The sequence below is a fragment of the Rhopalosiphum maidis genome, chromosome 4 (genome assembly GCF_003676215.2).
Source record: "Rhopalosiphum maidis isolate BTI-1 chromosome 4, ASM367621v3, whole genome shotgun sequence".
In the NCBI taxonomy this organism is placed as follows: Eukaryota; Metazoa; Arthropoda; class Insecta; order Hemiptera; family Aphididae; genus Rhopalosiphum; species Rhopalosiphum maidis.
The window spans coordinates 43,075,789-43,094,101 of record NC_040880.1 but is presented as its reverse complement, the minus strand read 5'-3'; the positions used below and the strand labels follow the sequence as shown (position 1 = coordinate 43,094,101).

At 28.0% G+C, this 18,313-nt stretch overlaps 1 protein-coding gene across 2 annotated transcripts; it reads left to right on the top strand.

The window, feature by feature from the left end:
• Window positions 1–4,377: 4,377 nt before the first annotated feature.
• On the top strand, window positions 4,378–18,313 carry LOC113555947 (protein yellow-like). 2 transcript variants are annotated; one of them, XM_026960591.1, is made up of 8 exons: window positions 4,378–4,544; window positions 12,684–12,915; window positions 14,695–14,936; window positions 15,003–15,129; window positions 15,212–15,475; window positions 15,552–15,835; window positions 16,614–16,809; window positions 17,471–18,313. In XM_026960591.1, exons 2-8 carry the CDS (start codon window positions 12,699–12,701, stop codon window positions 17,785–17,787), a joined length of 1,647 nt encoding a protein of 548 aa, XP_026816392.1. In that variant the 5' UTR covers window positions 4,378–4,544; window positions 12,684–12,698; the 3' UTR covers window positions 17,788–18,313. The 2 variants fall into 2 exon arrangements, with proteins under 2 accessions (XP_026816392.1, XP_026816391.1); XM_026960590.1 differs by lacking the exons at window positions 4,378–4,544; window positions 17,471–18,313 and adding an exon at window positions 12,146–12,163 and having other exon boundaries at window positions 16,614–17,157.

Genomic DNA, 18,313 nt, shown 5'->3' with positions numbered 1-18,313 from the left:
TAAGTCTATTTATAGATGTAAATGAATTTAGTTATATCTTTAAACGAAAATGGCTCTTTAAGCTTTTTTAAATGTACAAACTATTATTATTATTAAAATTGTAAAATTTGAAATCAAGTTAATTTACTTAATAATTGATATACTTATACACTTAATATGTTATACGAGGCATATCCAGAAAGTAAGTGCACTGAGGTTCTCACAATCGCAGGGAATATATTTTTACTATGTTTGCTACACTTCTGTATAGCTTTACTCCTCTTCTTTATAACAATACCATAACAAGTTCAGTACGTTGAAAACTGTGGTCACAAGAATTTTTCTTGTGAATAATGTCGATCGAGTCTGCCGCCACCTCCTTTGTCCACTTCTCGACTGCCCCCTCACCTCCTCGTCGGTAAACAATTTTTTTCCACCCGTGTGCTTTTTCAGGGAAGTGAACAAATGGTAAATATTCAATCAATATGACGTCTTTGTGGTCCCAAAACACTGATGCCATGATTTTTTTGACTGAAATCGGTTTTGAACTTTTTGGTTGAGAGTGAACACTAGTGTTCGGACTGTCTCTTGGTTTCAGGCATATAGTGTGCAACCCAAGTTTCATCTCCAGTAACAATAGACTTAAGAAAATTATTACCCTCCAGTTTATAGCGTTCCATAGAGGTAATGAATGACTGCGCGGATTTCGCACTTGGCGGCAAACTCGATCGACATGTTTCACGAGAAAAATTCTTGTGACCACAGTTTTCAACGTACTGAACTTGTGATGGTCTTGTTATAAACGAGAGGAGTAAAGCTATACAGCAGTGTAGCGAACATAGTAAAAAAATATTTCTTGCGGTCGTGAGAGCCTTAGTACACTTACTTTCTGGATATGCCTCGTATAACATAGCGGTTATGAAAATATTTAATTTTTATAACTATAACAATAGTATAATGGTTAAGTCCCCATTGCGGATGGTTGAAAATGTCAGGACATAGATCGTTCATAATAATAATATTACGCACTCACATTTTTTATCAAATTATATCAATATATAATATAATATTGAGTCAATTATTGTTCATTTACCTTCACCTCACTTGTAAAATCCCTCAATAAGTTTATCGTGTTCGTTTGTATAATTGACTTAAATCGTTTACGCATAAAATAATCATACAACTTACGGACTATAAAATTATAATATAAATGTATACGTTTAATAGGTACTTTAATGTTATGTCAATATCAATCAATCAATTTCCTGATCTTATTTTTAAAAACATATATTAAATAGTCATAAAAAATGAAAGTAGTAACTCCGAATTTTTATTATTATTGACTTAATTCTATTATATATTATGTACAAGTACAACTACATTTATCCACACGAACGTAAATATATAAATATATAGAGACTATAATATTATTGAACAATAGTTTCTCTAACAAAATAATTAAGATCATCAGTAGTCATAAAATGATTTCTTCAAACAAAATATTATTTAGATAATTATGATTTTAAAATGAATATACCTCTGTCCTATTTTGACCGCATAGTTATAAAATATGAATGATAAGATATAATATTACTATATAAAAATCAAGTTTATCGGTTAATTCATCATTTACAATAATTTAGAATAGATTTAATACTTTATATTTTTTTAATTTTAATTTATTTATTAAAATACTATCTATGATTCGCAAGGACAATATTTGGAAATGTACATCATTTCAGAGAAATAGACCACTCTAACATCTAATAGGTAATTTGTTTTCGTTAATTTAATTTTAATTTTTACATGTTGACTTTCGCAAAAATTATCAGTTACATTTTTTTAATTATTTTAATTAAAATTGTCTTTAAGTTTTCCTTCTATTGTCATTGTTTTTGTAAAAACAAATATTTATTATACATGTTATGCCAGTGTGACAGTACTTTCACTATTTATTATAAATTATATTGTGTATACAAATAATTAGACATAAATATATTTGATTATGTTGTACTGCTCTTTATCGAAAAATAATAAACAATTTTAATGTAATTAATCGAAATATTTCTTTTATTGAAAATATTGAATTTAATTGAACCGTTGAACGTATGATCAGTTTATACTAAAGTGTATAATGGAATAACTATTATAGAAGCTTGTAATTACGTAAATTAGGTTGGCCGTGAAAAACATGAGCACGTGCAATAAATAAACAATATAGTTTAGCTATTTCCTAGATCCATTGCTAATTTTTTATTTTAGACGTAACAATTGTTGGTATTTATTGAATAATGAAAATATTTACTTAAAAACTAAATAATTTAAGACACGAATAAAGAATATGTTACTTATATGCTCGAGAAAATAATATGTATATAACTCAAGCGCATGTATTGTGCGATATTTGACATTGAGTCATTTTTCAATTTTTGAAAATGAGAAAAAATAAATAAATTTATCTGTGCTTTTTAGCACTTACACACGTCACACATACAAGATATGTAAAAATGTTTATGTAGTAAGATACATTACAGTTCTAATACAGTTCTAGATAAGACGTAGTAAACACAATTTCTAATGTACTTAGATTTAATATTTTATGTGTTAAATTTTGAAAATATATAATAAATATTTACTACTTATTATTTAGTAAAGTAGTGATAAATAATCTAACTATTAAATGTATTTCTTATATTTTATAAATGTTTTTATTTAATTAGTCACGATTTATTTTTGTTACGTAATCATTTGAAAAGAAAAACATTAGTTTTACTTCCATTTTAGTAAGTTTAGTAGTATGTATAAGTAGAAAATAAATTATTCAACAAACTGAGTTCTGAGTAGTAACTAGTAAGTAATCTTCTGAGCTTTACTACTTTAAATTTTTTAAATGTTACTATAAGTATAATGTAAAAAAAATTATATTATCATAAATATCTACTGGTTTTTAAATTAATATTTTTTTAATTTAAATGTATCGGGGAATTTAATTTATATTAATTTGTTATTTTAGTTTAATAATCCTTATAAATAATTTCGCTGCATAAATGCAAAGTATGCGCAAAATTAATTTAATCTTCATTTTAATTAAAATTATTATCATTTTATTTAAAAGAAATAGAAAAATAGAATATATACTATTATAGGTACCTATATTATAATATTATAGTAAACATTTAACATATATTTATGTCTTGGGGCTGGTACAACATTTTTTTCTAATCAATTTTGTGACGCCACCTTTACGTAACATTTAGATCACGCCTACTGTTGTTATTATTATTATTATTTTTTAATCGGAATTTTCGTAAGGTTACCCTTAGCAACCGATGATTAATATAATTATTATCATACTTTAATCATATATTTTATAAATCAATATTGTTTTGTATAGTGAAGAAAATATCAAGAAGTTTTTTTTTAAATATAGTTTTGTTATTCAATATTTTAATTAATCGATATACTGATAAGTATTTTTAATCAAGTTATATTTTTAATATTTGATGATCACTTATAAATATATTGTTTGTATTGTTAAAAATATTTATAAGTTATAATTATTTAAACATTAATAATAACGTACCGCAACATTAAGATTTATTCAGTAAAATTATAAATATAATAAGTTATTATTATTATTTTTTTTTTTTTGTGTGTGTTAGTTCATCATAGAGTATTGAAGTATGTTATATTTTCAAATTTCAATATAAACTTCTTTTATGCTCAAAAAATAGAGGTATTCAGATAGAAAATTACAATTTTTTTTTTAAATTATTGATTCTATTATATACTTTATATACCACATATGCTTCAACAGCTTAGTCACAAAGTAAATTTATTTACATTTAGATATATTCTATTTTAGCTTATATGTACGATGTAGTAAATTATAAGCTATATGCAGTTATAGCTTATAGATTAGGTATTTATGCATAAACTACTTTATTCCGAAAAATAATGTATAATATAATATCATAGGTATTATAATAATTTATGGTGTAAGTCCAGTCTGTAAGCAGATTAACAACAAACTGGTTTTATATCAAGAATTTGTCTAATGGTGTACCTATGTATTCAGATATTGTAGTTCCAAACTTCAAATTATAACGTATTTCATGAACTATTCCGTTAATAAAAATATAGTTTTACTATAGGTATTATTGTTAATTATAGATTATATAAATGACGTAGGTATGCGAATGGTTAAAAGATGTTTAGAAGAGATATCAGGTTAAACGTAAAATAATATTAGTCATATATACACAGACAATTGTAACACAAAACAGGCCCTACTCGCAAACCGAATGCTGATTAATTGGAAAAGGAGGGAAAATACTTTTTACGTTTCGCTCGGGTTTCAGTCGGAGTTAACGGTCATTTAGTACTATACAATCAACATCGTAGTGAACATAATGTTTACATATAATTGGAATAAATGTAATTTAACTAATTTTAGTGTATTTTCCGAAATTCAATAAAATTTAATTTTTTTTTTTTTATTAAGTGGTGTTTAATGTTTATAAATAGTACCACACGTGATAACTACAAGAATAAATTATACAAATGTAAGTCCACATTAATTTAAAATTTAATCATTCGTACTTTTGCCATATTTTACGAGTTGGTAGTTCGTTAAAAAAGGATTGATAATCATTTAAATAAAAATCGCATTGTTCTTAAGTAAAAATTAGAATTCAATTATTTTTATCGGCTTTGCTTGTGTTGCGAACGATAAGTTTTTTAGTATGCTTTACTTTGATATACAAAAATTTAAAAGCGATAAAACAACGATTATTTTTAGCTTAAACATCAAAATAAATTATTTTAGTACAACAAACCAATACCTATGAGTTAAATTTTGAAAAAAGAATTTTTACTTTATGAGTCTACCTTATAAAGAATAATATACTTATATACACACATTATTCGCATTGCAAATCCCAAAAATGAAATTATTTATAATTTATATAAAATATTAATTACTAAATTATAATATTATAGTGTTTATAAAAATATTTCATATACATAATTAAGCATAACACTTAAAATAAACGATAACATTTTTTAAATCATTTTATGACCTTTTGAATAGGTTCTTATACTGATTTTAATGTATAATTTCAAAAATAAGTATATATCAATTAAAAATATGTATGTTAATTAATTACAAAAATAGTTATTAATAAATTACTTTTACCTATGACACTCATTATTTCTTTCTTTTGCAGATAACTTTATGGGTGTAATTACTAGTCTTATTATAGTCTAAATTCTAATGTATAATAACAATATACGTTGCGTAAAATAAACACATTTGATGAGGTTTACATAAACAAGATTGTCTTTTCTATACGATAATATTATTTTCCATTCACATTGGTATTTAAAATTTGGATATGTTAAGAAATCTATTGAAATAAGTTAGACGATTTTCATTTTTTATCAAACTTGAACTTGATTATCAGTAAATAATTATATTTTAGTTATGTATGTAATTTTTAATGATAATACTCTTTTAATACGGATATGGTGATGAACTATTGTCTATTATAAACATAGGTAAACATATATATATATATATATATATTATACGTGTATACCTACTGCCTACCTATGCCTGTAACATCATGTGTAATAAACGAATCCAAGAGCTCTCTAGTTATTGTTACAAAAATAATACTTAATAACAGCGTAACATTTTACTATTACCTCTATGACGTGTGTAGTATAACTATTTACGAGTTACCATAGCTGATTACAGGGTTACAGACTTACAGTTAGAAGTAGGTATGGTTTTCAAGCGCTATTATAGCATTATACTGTACGTAATAAATGTTCAGTGTTTTCTAATTTATATCATACATATTACAATTGTCAATTTATTTTTCTATTTAAATCCCGATATAGGCCTAGTTAAATGTATTTGGTCATCAATAACGGAACAATTATTGAGACAAATATTTATTAATCGAAGTCTAAACTATTATTTTATATCTTTACATTTCACTATGCAATATATATATATATATATATACTATGACTTATAAATGTAATGATCTGCAGGTTGCGAAATGGTTTTAATAAATAAAAATATATTTGTGTTATACTTGTATTAGTATTGTTACTAATATTAATTAAATATCCAATCATTTTTAAATTTTTAATAACAGTCTCTTTAAAATTGAACACGTTTATACCTACACAGAATGTATATTCTCATATATTTCGTAGAGATAAATTTAATATATTTACACCGCGATATTATGTGCCCATATAAATGTAAGGTATTCCAAACTTTCAACTATCATAGGTACATTAAATACAGAAATAAGTAGACCAAAATAAGTTTGTTTGAAACACGTTTATTTTAAATATTGTATTCCTTCGTTCATAATAACGCGTTATTGTTGATAAATAAGGAAGTAACACCGCGATTATAACAACTTAGTTTTTTTAGATCGTAAACTCTTAACTTAATACCTATATTTATTTTCATACAAAATATAATTTAATTTTATAGGGAGTCGTGATGCGAATTTATAAAAATCACTATATTTAGTTTCTTGGGAGGTGATGATATTTTCGTAGTGGATGAGAAAAGGTGAACGATTACATTATAGTGTTTAAAAATTCAATACTTCTTTTGTACGCGTAACTAATGATGAAGATGATTTTTATTACGTCAGGAAATAATTTATTGTTATTTTATTTATTAAAATATTTAATAATATGTGCTATGTGACCCTCAAAATTCCTTATTAGTTATTACATTACAATTTAAAAAAAAATAGTTGTTGAATTTTAACGATTATGAGCCTTTAGACGTTATTATTTATTTTTCGATTTTAATCCAATAACTCTAACATTGATATATTATATATATATATATGAACAGTTTATACGATTATACGTCACATACTCGCATAAATATCATAACATAATAGGTGTATAGGTAGTTAGGTTAGTACATGTGCGTTTTAATGTGCGGTTTCCTTGTAATAATATTATTCTATTTGCCCGCGTGTCAATATACAATTTCGATTATACGGGTAACAACGTTTAGGTATAGTTAATCAAAAATAATAACAAAGTGTGAGATCGATTTTTTCATTTCGCAATTTCAGAATTCAATACAAATCGTATTTTTGCGTTTCCAGTAGTGGCGTTGGTCTGTTATTATCTGTTACACTGTCGCCGCGTTTTGTGTCCACGAGAGCATTTTATTATTGTTGTAACACGGCGATTTCGCTTTGTGCAACTCTGACGGGCTTTTATCCGTTAATATAAATTTATTGGTTCAAGAATTCGAGATGCGATTTATTATTTTGCGTTTTCCATTTGTAACGCTGTCGCCACAGCAAGAATAGTAAACGATCCAATTGCCGCTGTACTGCTGGTAGAACTAAAAACCGGCAATTAAGAAAAAACCGAGGAAAACAGAGTAAAAACCATCTCGCGATGCTGTGATGTAGAAAAATAAAAAACACGTAAAACATATTACAAATGGAAATCTAATTTCATCGGTCGGCAAACGTGCGTTATATAAATCATATTATCATAGTCTTATTATTGTACTCGTAATTATTATACGAATTAAGACCTATGATATATTCGTAATAACACGGACATTCGCGGCAGATTCATTGTTATCAATGTTATCATTTATCTATAATATGAACTAGATCTATGTACGTATTGATATAATCATAATTACATTATAATGATATGATATTATTAGGTTATATATATATTATATATGCATAAATGTATGCACCGTTCAAACCTATACAAACATATATACCTATACGTCCTACACGTATATTATAGTGGCGTACGGCATATTTAGGTACCCACACAATACTATTATTGTTATGTACAAGCTAACAAACACGGCACGCCATAATAATATATTATTGTAATACCATGTCGTGTTATACTGTTTTATGTTATAGCCTTATAGACTATAGCGACGAATATATTGTTATGATACCGGTTATACGTTATTTTTACGCTCGAAAAAATGTTTCGGGAAATCAGATTTCCTGGTCAGGACCCCTGATGATTGGCTCAAAATATTGTCCTTCAATATAAATGTGTTTTCTATATCTACGTCACTAAGGACATACGGGAGTTCAAGTATACACACGCCAAAAATCAATGGTAATAACGGTCCGGAAAATTAAATATTCATATTACAAACGTTACATAGAGTTACTACATACATATATGAAAAATAGTCAATATTTTTTTCAAAAATCTATGTTGGCGTAATGGCGTGCATTAATATTAATATCCCCTGACGTTTTTCTACAAAAACTACTGAAAAATTAAAAAATTATATTTTAGTCGTTGGATTTTAAATATATTATAGAACTTAAATATTTAAATATAAAAATTCGAGCAGTAGATGTTGCGGTTTTCCCGTTTTTTATACTACTCTTAAAAGTGTTTTTAGAAAAAGACTTGTCTATGTACAATCAATAAATAGATACATATATCATTCGACTCAGAGTTTAAAACCATCATTCATATTTTGTAGTGTAAATCATATTATTGTTGTATCATTTTACTATAATTTTTGATAATAATATATAATGCGACTCGTCATCGATCCGCTGCACAAAAGTAAAATGATTTCCGAACGCTTATGAATTATAATAATATGTACACACATGATACATATAAATACGTAGTATCCATATTAATATGAATAAAATGTGACGAGAATAAGCGAAATTGACGCGGTGCAATTTCAATGATTATTATTTTTGTATTTTATACGGCGAATTCGTTTTACGGGCATTACACATTTACACATACTCATCAGAGCGAGTAATATATAAAGTAGTTATACAAACCAAATGGTACGTACATTATTATTTACGGCGTAACGCGATTCTACCTACGTGATCGCATATAATAATTCTAACGTTAATAGTGCCGAGTATAAGCATGTGATTTATTTATACTTTGTTATATAAACATATAACTAAATAAGTATGCGTGTCTAATCAAATTCTTATTAACGTGTTACGAGATGTGCTGATTTGAAGTAATTTCTGAAGACGCTCGTTTCAAATGCTATCTAGTAAAAACCGTATAAATCAATTGATATAATCTATTAATCTACATTTCGAAAATATATACGAGCATATGTATTATTGTTAGACCGGAGCATCGATTTAAAACCAAATTAATTTTTTTAACGTGTTTGATGGTGAAATCGATAACATCTTCTCTCGTTAAAGACCTTAACCATGATTTCAACTGCCTATACTAAATTAAAAGCAAAAAGCATCTAAACAAATAAATTAATAAATATACTAATACATATTAGGTATTGTATATTTTTATCAATATAGTATACCTATTCAATAAAGTATTTATTTATTTTAATAATTTTATGTAAAATTCCAACCAAAAGAACATTTTTTTTCAATGTACACGAAAGTTATTAGGAGGATATAGTATTCCTAAATATATGTCATATAAATTTGTCAATAATAATATCTCTAGAAAATTCTCCTAAAGAACATAAGAGGAACGTGCCAAAATGGGTTTACAATTAAAAGGTGTAGTGATAGTCCACTCTAGTCGTTACCAAACACATGTTAGTAAGTATGAAAAAAATATTATAAATAAGATACATATACATGTTTCGTTGGCTTTAATCCAAGTTAAAGTAACCAAAACCAATCAGTGTTGAAGCCAATCTGCAAAATAAAACTAAACAGATGATCGTATAAGCAGAAACTATACATTTACCTGATTTTCAGGTAATCTGTAGAAATTATACCTTTCAACCAGTAACTGACTTTATATACCTTGTATATCTAAAAAATAACTAATAAGTAATGTTAAGACTTAAAACAGCTATAATCAAGAGTATTTTGCACTAAAAAACTATTCAAATCCAGACTCTTATTTAGAAGGTCAACTACACTAAATTATACTCAAGTTATTAACATCGGTTCTATCTTATGGATGTGAAACGTAACTGGTAACAATAAGATGAAGATCTCTGAAAAAAAAGTAATTCGCCATACGTGCGTATGGCTCTATTGTTGAAAATAGAGAATATCAAACTAGAACAAACGTGGGACTAGGGAGTCTATATCAGTTATTTCAAAAACAACATAAAAACATTTATCGGAAGCAAATAAAATATCCGGATAAAAGTATACTTATATAAATACATGATTAACTTATCGAATAATTATTCAAAATAACAAAATAACGTATTTAGAGTAAATTGCATTGCAAACAACAACAACAACATATTAAATAATACAAATGCATTTAGTAAATATATATATTATTTTATAATACAAATATATTTTAACGTTTATTTTAAATTTCAAAATACTGGGCCCGCGTTGAAACGTTAAAATTTGTTTTTATTTTAAAACGGCCATGATTTAAAAACTTTTTCGCCTAATTAATGAAGATTAATTAAAGGTCATGCTGTTTTACCGGATTGGTAATCAAATTAAGTCCACAACGTTTTGATGGTGTTACACATAACTCTGAAATCCGAATTAAAACAAATATTTCGTAATCTACTATTTTTTGTATTTTACTACAAGCGCATTTATTGGTCACAGTCATCGAACACCAATAAATATATTATACCAGGTGTAATAGCCTATAAAATATAAATTAATCAAATACACAACGAGTTGCGTTTAATTTATTTAGTTCTAATAAAACAATATTATAATTATTTACCAAGAGATCGTTTACCTCATATCTAATTTAATATAGCTAATAAAATTAGCTAACATAAGATTGATGATCCAAGGTCTGAATAAATTAACAGCATAATTTATTTAGTTTATTATGTGTTTAATGTTCAATGATACCTGTTTTTAGTGTTTTTAATTTATTGTTATTAAAACCCAATAGTTATTAGAGCGATTAACTGATGAATTGTTTGTTTTGTAAACGCTAGTGAAACGTAAAGATTTGAACCTATTTAAAATTTATCATTTCTGGAAAAACTTCTCTAAAGCAAATCACACATTGTGCGTTTGCATGTAGGAACTTGATGTCTTGACGTTGTGTATAAACGTATAGGGCCTATACCATAGGCACACTAAGTTACGTATTAGTAAATTCGTTTTACACATATTTTATCAAATATTAGTTAGTGCGTATAAATACATTAATATATTCGTATAATAATAAACAATATAACGATGATTTAATTTTTCTAACGGTTTAAACAATTTCATTCATCCTCGTCGTCGACTATTATAAAAAAAAAATCGGTGCACCCTTAGTCTTGTTAAAAGACGTTTTTATGTAAGTATATATTTTCACACATGTATACATAATAATATGTAATGAGTGCATGTACTCATAATATTTTCCTACTCCGTTCAACTAACAATAATATAATATATTGTGTATCTGTGTATCTGTGTTGGTTTTATCATTATTGGACTTTGTATTCGAGAGTCCGTTACATACAAACACTCGCGGATAACTATAATTATTCGCTCTCACGAGCAACGTGCAACATCATCGCATCGTTTGAAACAGTACATAATATTATATTATGCAAAAGTTAATTAAACGAATTCTTCCGGGTGGCCATTACAATTTAAAACCGCTTTTCGTGTTATCGACTCGTATAATAATTATGTACGATTCACGCGACTACCGCGTTTATTAATTTATTTTAATATATTATTATGCATACATGTATACGTGAGAAATCGTTGTTAACACAAGTTCTATGACACAAACTAGCCAAAACTGTTATCGCTAAGTGTTTTTTTTTTTTTTTACTGCCCTCACTGGCCCTCACACATACACGTCTAAATTGTAATCCCATTTTTAACGTTATAGATCTGGTTGCCTTAGACCATTGTGTTTTCGTATACAATTATAATAGATAATATAATTGCGAATCAACGATTTCGCTGGTCTTGAAAGTACTAACACAATGATTGATGTCCAAACCTCTCCGCCCCTTGTTCTACGGGTATACATAGTATAATATACGCTATTGCACATTAAACATGCGCCATAAGCATACATGCCGCCGTTTATATAGGTACACTATATTAATATATATATTATTATACTGCGCTAAGTGTCTGTATAGTACATTTATATATATATATATATTAAGATTCGTGGTTGTACGATCCCGTTGCTTTGGCCAAACGACGATTCGGTAAGGATAGAAAGAGGTAAAAATTAATAATTTTTAATATATAATATAAAAAACAAAAGTCGAGTCCGCACTTTTCAGCGGTTTCTTCAAAAGCTAATTTTGTTTTCATATGCGACATTATATTTATTTATAGCATCTATACACTTTGTGTCCAACATGTCGGACAGTTTTCAAGACACAGCGTTTAAGAATTTGCATGCAATAACGGATCAGAAATTGTTATTTTTTCGTACATAGAATAACGCTTGCGGGAACCGAGCAAACTATTTCATAAATGTCGCCTAAATACGAAATAAACAATTATGTAATTTCGCGCGTTTTGCTGTTTTTTCTTCTCGTTCCGGTTCGGCGTGTTAATGATTTTTGGCTGCAGTACCGCCTACATGCAGTACCTAATATAGTATATACCTACTCGTATGCCCACACATATCGTTATTATATTATATACGATAGTGTACGGCACATAAACTACTGTATTATTAACGAATAACGTCTTATTAAATTGTCTCTCCTTGTGTAGTAAATAATCACTACGATGGTGCCATATCGTTGCTGTTGCGGCGGCAGCGGGTTGATTTCGACGTTGATGGCGGCGGTCCTCGTGTGCACGGTCGCAGGGACGATGAACGTCGAGTACAGCTGGGTGTACGTTGACTACACATTCGCCAGCCCCAATCACCGGGAATCAGCCATAAATTCTGGAAAGTTCATTCCGGAAAACTGTGTCATACTTGACGTGGACAAATATCATGGTGAGAATAATATATACGCTGCACGTTTTTAATCATAAAATATAAAAGACAATACGCGACACTCTGCAGACACCAGGCGCGGACTGTTTAAGCACTTTAAACCCCCTCTGAAATATCAGGAACAAAAAAATTAATTACCTGATCTACAAATGAATATAGTATGATATGTATGAACATTTTTTTCAAAAACCCCCCAACATTTTTTCCTGCGTTCGCGCCAGACAGGCATGATTCTAAGCATTAATGTGCGTATTTGTTCACTGTACACATACTTTTATATAATTTAATATATATGTTGTTTAATACACTTATACCTCATATATAGTGAATTATATGATTTTAGCATAGGTATTTTCAGGTATATACTTGCATCAAGACACCATCTTACATTGCCGTACATAGGGGAGGGGGCTGAAGTATATTAAGTATGTAGTTATATATTTCTTACATTATATGCAGATTTTAATTTATATAGAATATATACGATTATCTCTTTATTATTTCAAAAATATTTTATTAGTATATTAAGAACAAGCAAATAAAAAAATTATATATATATACCGATTTGGACTTGAGAAAATAGTAGATACTGATAATTTTCAATTTTTACCTTCAAAAAGTACCGGCTAGTTCGAATTACTATGACCCTTGTAGAAATCACCCTCAAAATTGAGAATTGATGCGTTAATTATTATTTTCTACTATAAAACGTGTGTACACGCTGGGATAAAATATAAAAACACAGTCATTATTTTAAAATCAGTACATTTATCGCTAAACAAGGTCATTAAGTAAAAAATAATCTTAGGCGAGACTTAAGCCCCTCCCCTCAATTATTGTTTACCAATCTGTAGACCATTTGTCGAAATCTTTGGTTATATTTTCCATGTATGCATATTTTATGCATTTGTATTGATTTAAGCGTAGTTGAAATGTATACAATTTTTTTTTAAACACTAATCCGTACTATATTATAGACACTCGCACTTTAACCGTTTGTTTTACAATTAGTTCAGTGGGTATCAATTACAGGTCATAACATGCACACAGATTATACACTATTATTATTGAAATTAACGTGAAAAAAATGTGTTTACTTTTTTTATATATATTATAATATGCGTACGCTTTATCTTATTTCCTGTGCGTAACAAAATCCGTCGGTATATCACATTATTTCTTTCTATTTAAATCTTTATTTTATGAATAAAAAATCTATTTCGTCATATAAAAAAAAATAACTGTCACCGTTATCGTATTATTATTATTATTTTGTCACAAAATTGAATATATTATTCTTTTTAAAATTAACCCCGAAACCTTCGGAGACTGGTTGTTGCAACGAGTTCCGTGAAAAGTTTTTATAATTATAATAAATTATGGATTTCGTATAAAATGAAAATTCAAACCCGACAAGTAGAACATCGTATTTATCTAAGTACATTTAATTAATATAAAAATTGATTTTATGACTATATTATTATATTAACGACATTAATGACACGAATGTTTAAATTTAATATCACATGAAATAATTGACTATGTGAATTACGAAACTATTAATATTACGATTCAACCGTATGTAACTATAAACATATTTTAGATGTTTATTATTTATTTATTATAAAAAATTTTATGATTATTTTTATTAGCATAAAATAATTAATTATATAATGCATTATTCTTTGTAAAACATAACAAATGCCTCATTGCCCTCATTAATGCAAATAATAATATGTAAATAATTTTAGACATTTCACTTTTTCTTCTGACCTATAGGTACATCTGAAGGAAAATTATATTTTAATATGGGTTCGAATTCAAATTCTGCTTCCAAACAACGAGTATTCGTTACTATTCCTCGTATCAAGCCGGGAAATCCTGCATCGCTCGCAGAAATAGTTCCAGGGGATCGTGCTAACTCCGTATTATTAGCGCCTTACCCAAATTGGAAGGCTAACACTATTTCGGAAGACACGGTCAATTGCGACGACACGATTGTTTCCGTATTTAGAACCAAAGTGAGTAAACAATACGAATTAAACAATAAAAAATTGATTAAAATTAATTCATCCATACGTATTTAGATTGACCATCTCGGTCGATTTTGGGTTGTTGATGTCGGCACATTGGACCAATTTGAGATGACAGCTCGCTCCATATGCCCTCCGAAAATTTTAATATTTGACTTGAAAAATGGCGATAGAGTTCTAAGTAAGTCTGAATTCTATGATTAAGTCCAAGAATTGTTATATACACTGACGTCTTTAATTTTGTATCATTATCAATGTTATAGAAATATATAAATTTCCATCGTCGCAGGTAAAAGACGTTTCATTGTTTACTAACATCGAAATCGATATTAGAGATTCAAAGGGCCGTAATACATATGCTTATATAGCTGATACTACTGCGTATAAACTTATCGTATACGATTTAAAAAATGACGAAAGTTGGGCGGTAGATCAAGCATATTTCTACCCATATCCAAATAAAGCTCATTTTAAAATCAAAGGAGTTAACTTTGACTTAATGGATGGAGTACTAGGATTAGCCTTGGGTAATTTATTTGGCATTATTATTATAGTGACTATACAGCATATAATGTCCCGATGTTCGAAAATGTCATTGTTTAGGTCCTATAACAAAAAACGATCGAAAATTGTATTTCCATGCATTCGCTAGCACTAGGGAGTCGTGGGTGTATACCAATACATTACAAAATAAATCGCTATTTCAAAATGGTTTAATCGACGGTTCCGGTACATTCTTTGTATCCTCGGAAGTCAGAGAAACCCAATCTAGTGTTGAAGTGATGACAGACAATGGAGTACTTATATACGCATCGATGGACAATAGCTTAGGTTGCTGGAACAGCCAGGACCCGTTTACAACAAAACACATCCACACGATATATAAGGTGAATAATAACTTACTACTCTCATAAAATTAATTAAATAATAGATAATACTTTAAAATAGTTACTTTTTGTAAACATAACGGTTTAAATATGATTATATGAGTTAAGCTTTGTAAAAGATTCTGATATTAAAATTGATAGGGTCACTTATATAGTGACGTTATATTCGTCTTATATAGACGAATGAATTTATGGATCATCATTGATTACTGACAAATTATTAAGGTTGAAACTTTAGTTTTGCGGAGGACACCAAAATTTAAACCTCAGGTTAACGACAGATTTAGGAAACACGGCCCCCTCCGAAGATAGATATTAGTTACGTTTTACATCATATATTAACCCAAAATATTTATCATTTTAATAATAACTCATTAAATTAAATATAGGGCATTCTTGTATAGATTTAATATTCCATTTCTTAACCTATTAATTTTTAAGTTTCTAATAAAAAAAAAATTCTTGATTTATTTCTATGTCAAAAATTGTATCTAAACAAATCTGGAAAATAGCGAATAATTGTAAATTTTACAGACTATTTTCTCCTGTCTCTTCACTCACGATTTAAAAATACTAGTAGTACATTTGATAATACTTAATTTAATGAAACTGTAAAGTCAACAGGGGCTAAGCATTTAATTACTTTTTTTTAATAAGACTAAAATCTTGTTTGCATATTAAATAAAACTAAATAATAATTTGAAAAATAAGTTTCGAATTTGTTGAGCATAAAGTGTAAAATGCAAATTTATAATCGTATACATTAATTATTTTTTAGAGTGACGAAGATTTTCAATTCCCCAGTGGTATGAAAATTGTAGATGACAAAGTGTGGGCAGTGTCATGCCAACTTCAGAATCATTTTACAACTATGGTTACGAACCGTAAATCGGTCAAATACAGGGTGCTGGTTGGTCGAGTTGATGATTTGATAAAACGCACTGGATGCGATAAGAGGTCGGCAAATGTCGATTTAAAATTGCAATCTAATGTACAAAATCTTGACCCCACAAAAGATCGCTTAGTATTTAGTAATTAAAAGAAGTAAACACGGTAAAAGGGATGCTTGCTTTTATATTTATTTAAAATACTAAAAATGTAGTATTTGATTTATATATTAGCTGACGTAGTTTTACACTTTAATTTGTGATTACTGTGAAAAATTGGTACACGATTACATGCATATTTGCACAAAATTATTTAACCTTGACACAATTATGTATTTAAATGAATCACATTTTTTTATTTTAGTAGAATTTATATAATAACTAACAAACCTTAAAATGTTTCAAGGACTAACAAAATTATTCTTACGTATCAATAGACAAATTATATGAACTATTATAGTATTTATTATTTATAAATTATAATCAATAAAATGTATATATATTTAATTTATTTAAAATATTTTTCTGTAAATATAATATGTTGTATTACAGACTACCGTTTATGTGTATTTTTGTAAAAATAAAATGCTTCACGTCTATATGGATTGGTTTCTCTGGCTACGGTAATTTATGTAATTCTTTCCTCGTTAGAATCTACGGATCATAATACACATGATCTAATCCTTAGATTCTAAAGGGCGCTCATGTAAATTTATATTTAATTTTTTTTTTCAATATAGGTTCAACGATGATACTGACGAGTTTCTAGTCGAATCGTTTGACGATAACATATTGCACGAATGGCGTGCGGTACCTGCATACACACAACCGTGGAGCTATTCGAGAATTTCCAGGGTGTTCGAAGACAAAAATGGCGTGAAACAGACACCTGTCAAGTCGTTGGTATTGACCGGAAACGTAAACGTACATAGTCACAGTAAACCGACGTCGTTGTCTTATGATTGCCGTATGAGCATGGTCAACGGTCAACTGAAAAACAACAACTGTTTGGGCAAGTCTCGTCGGAGGAATCGGGTGAAGCGCGTACCCGGTCCTCTTAGGTGACATCGATTATAAATTTATAATAATTATTGCTTGTGCGGATCATTAATGTGACGTACAAGACGTACAACGGTTCGTTTTTATTTTCAGAAGTAATTTTTGATCGACTTCTGCAGCATTTTAGTTAATTTTTTTTATATTTATAAATATATAAATATAATTACCTATAAACCGCACACAACCTCATAATATATTAATGTTACCATCTTTAATTTGTATATTATTATGTTTAGAGATCGCGATTGCATAACGCGCGCATATAGCGGAAGGTAGTCTCATGCATCGTTTCCAGAAGCTCATTAGTTTATAATTAGATACGTTCGTATACATGCGTTAAGTTAAAGACATAAATAAGTGTGTACTGAACAATACATTTTACATTCTAAATGTGATTAGTGCATGTCCGTTGTCCATAAACCACTTTAAGAAAACTAGGTGTTCATACGATGAGAAATAATTATGCAATGATTTAGATACATGCCTATAATCTACAAAAATAAATTTGATACACGTATATAACTGATACTAT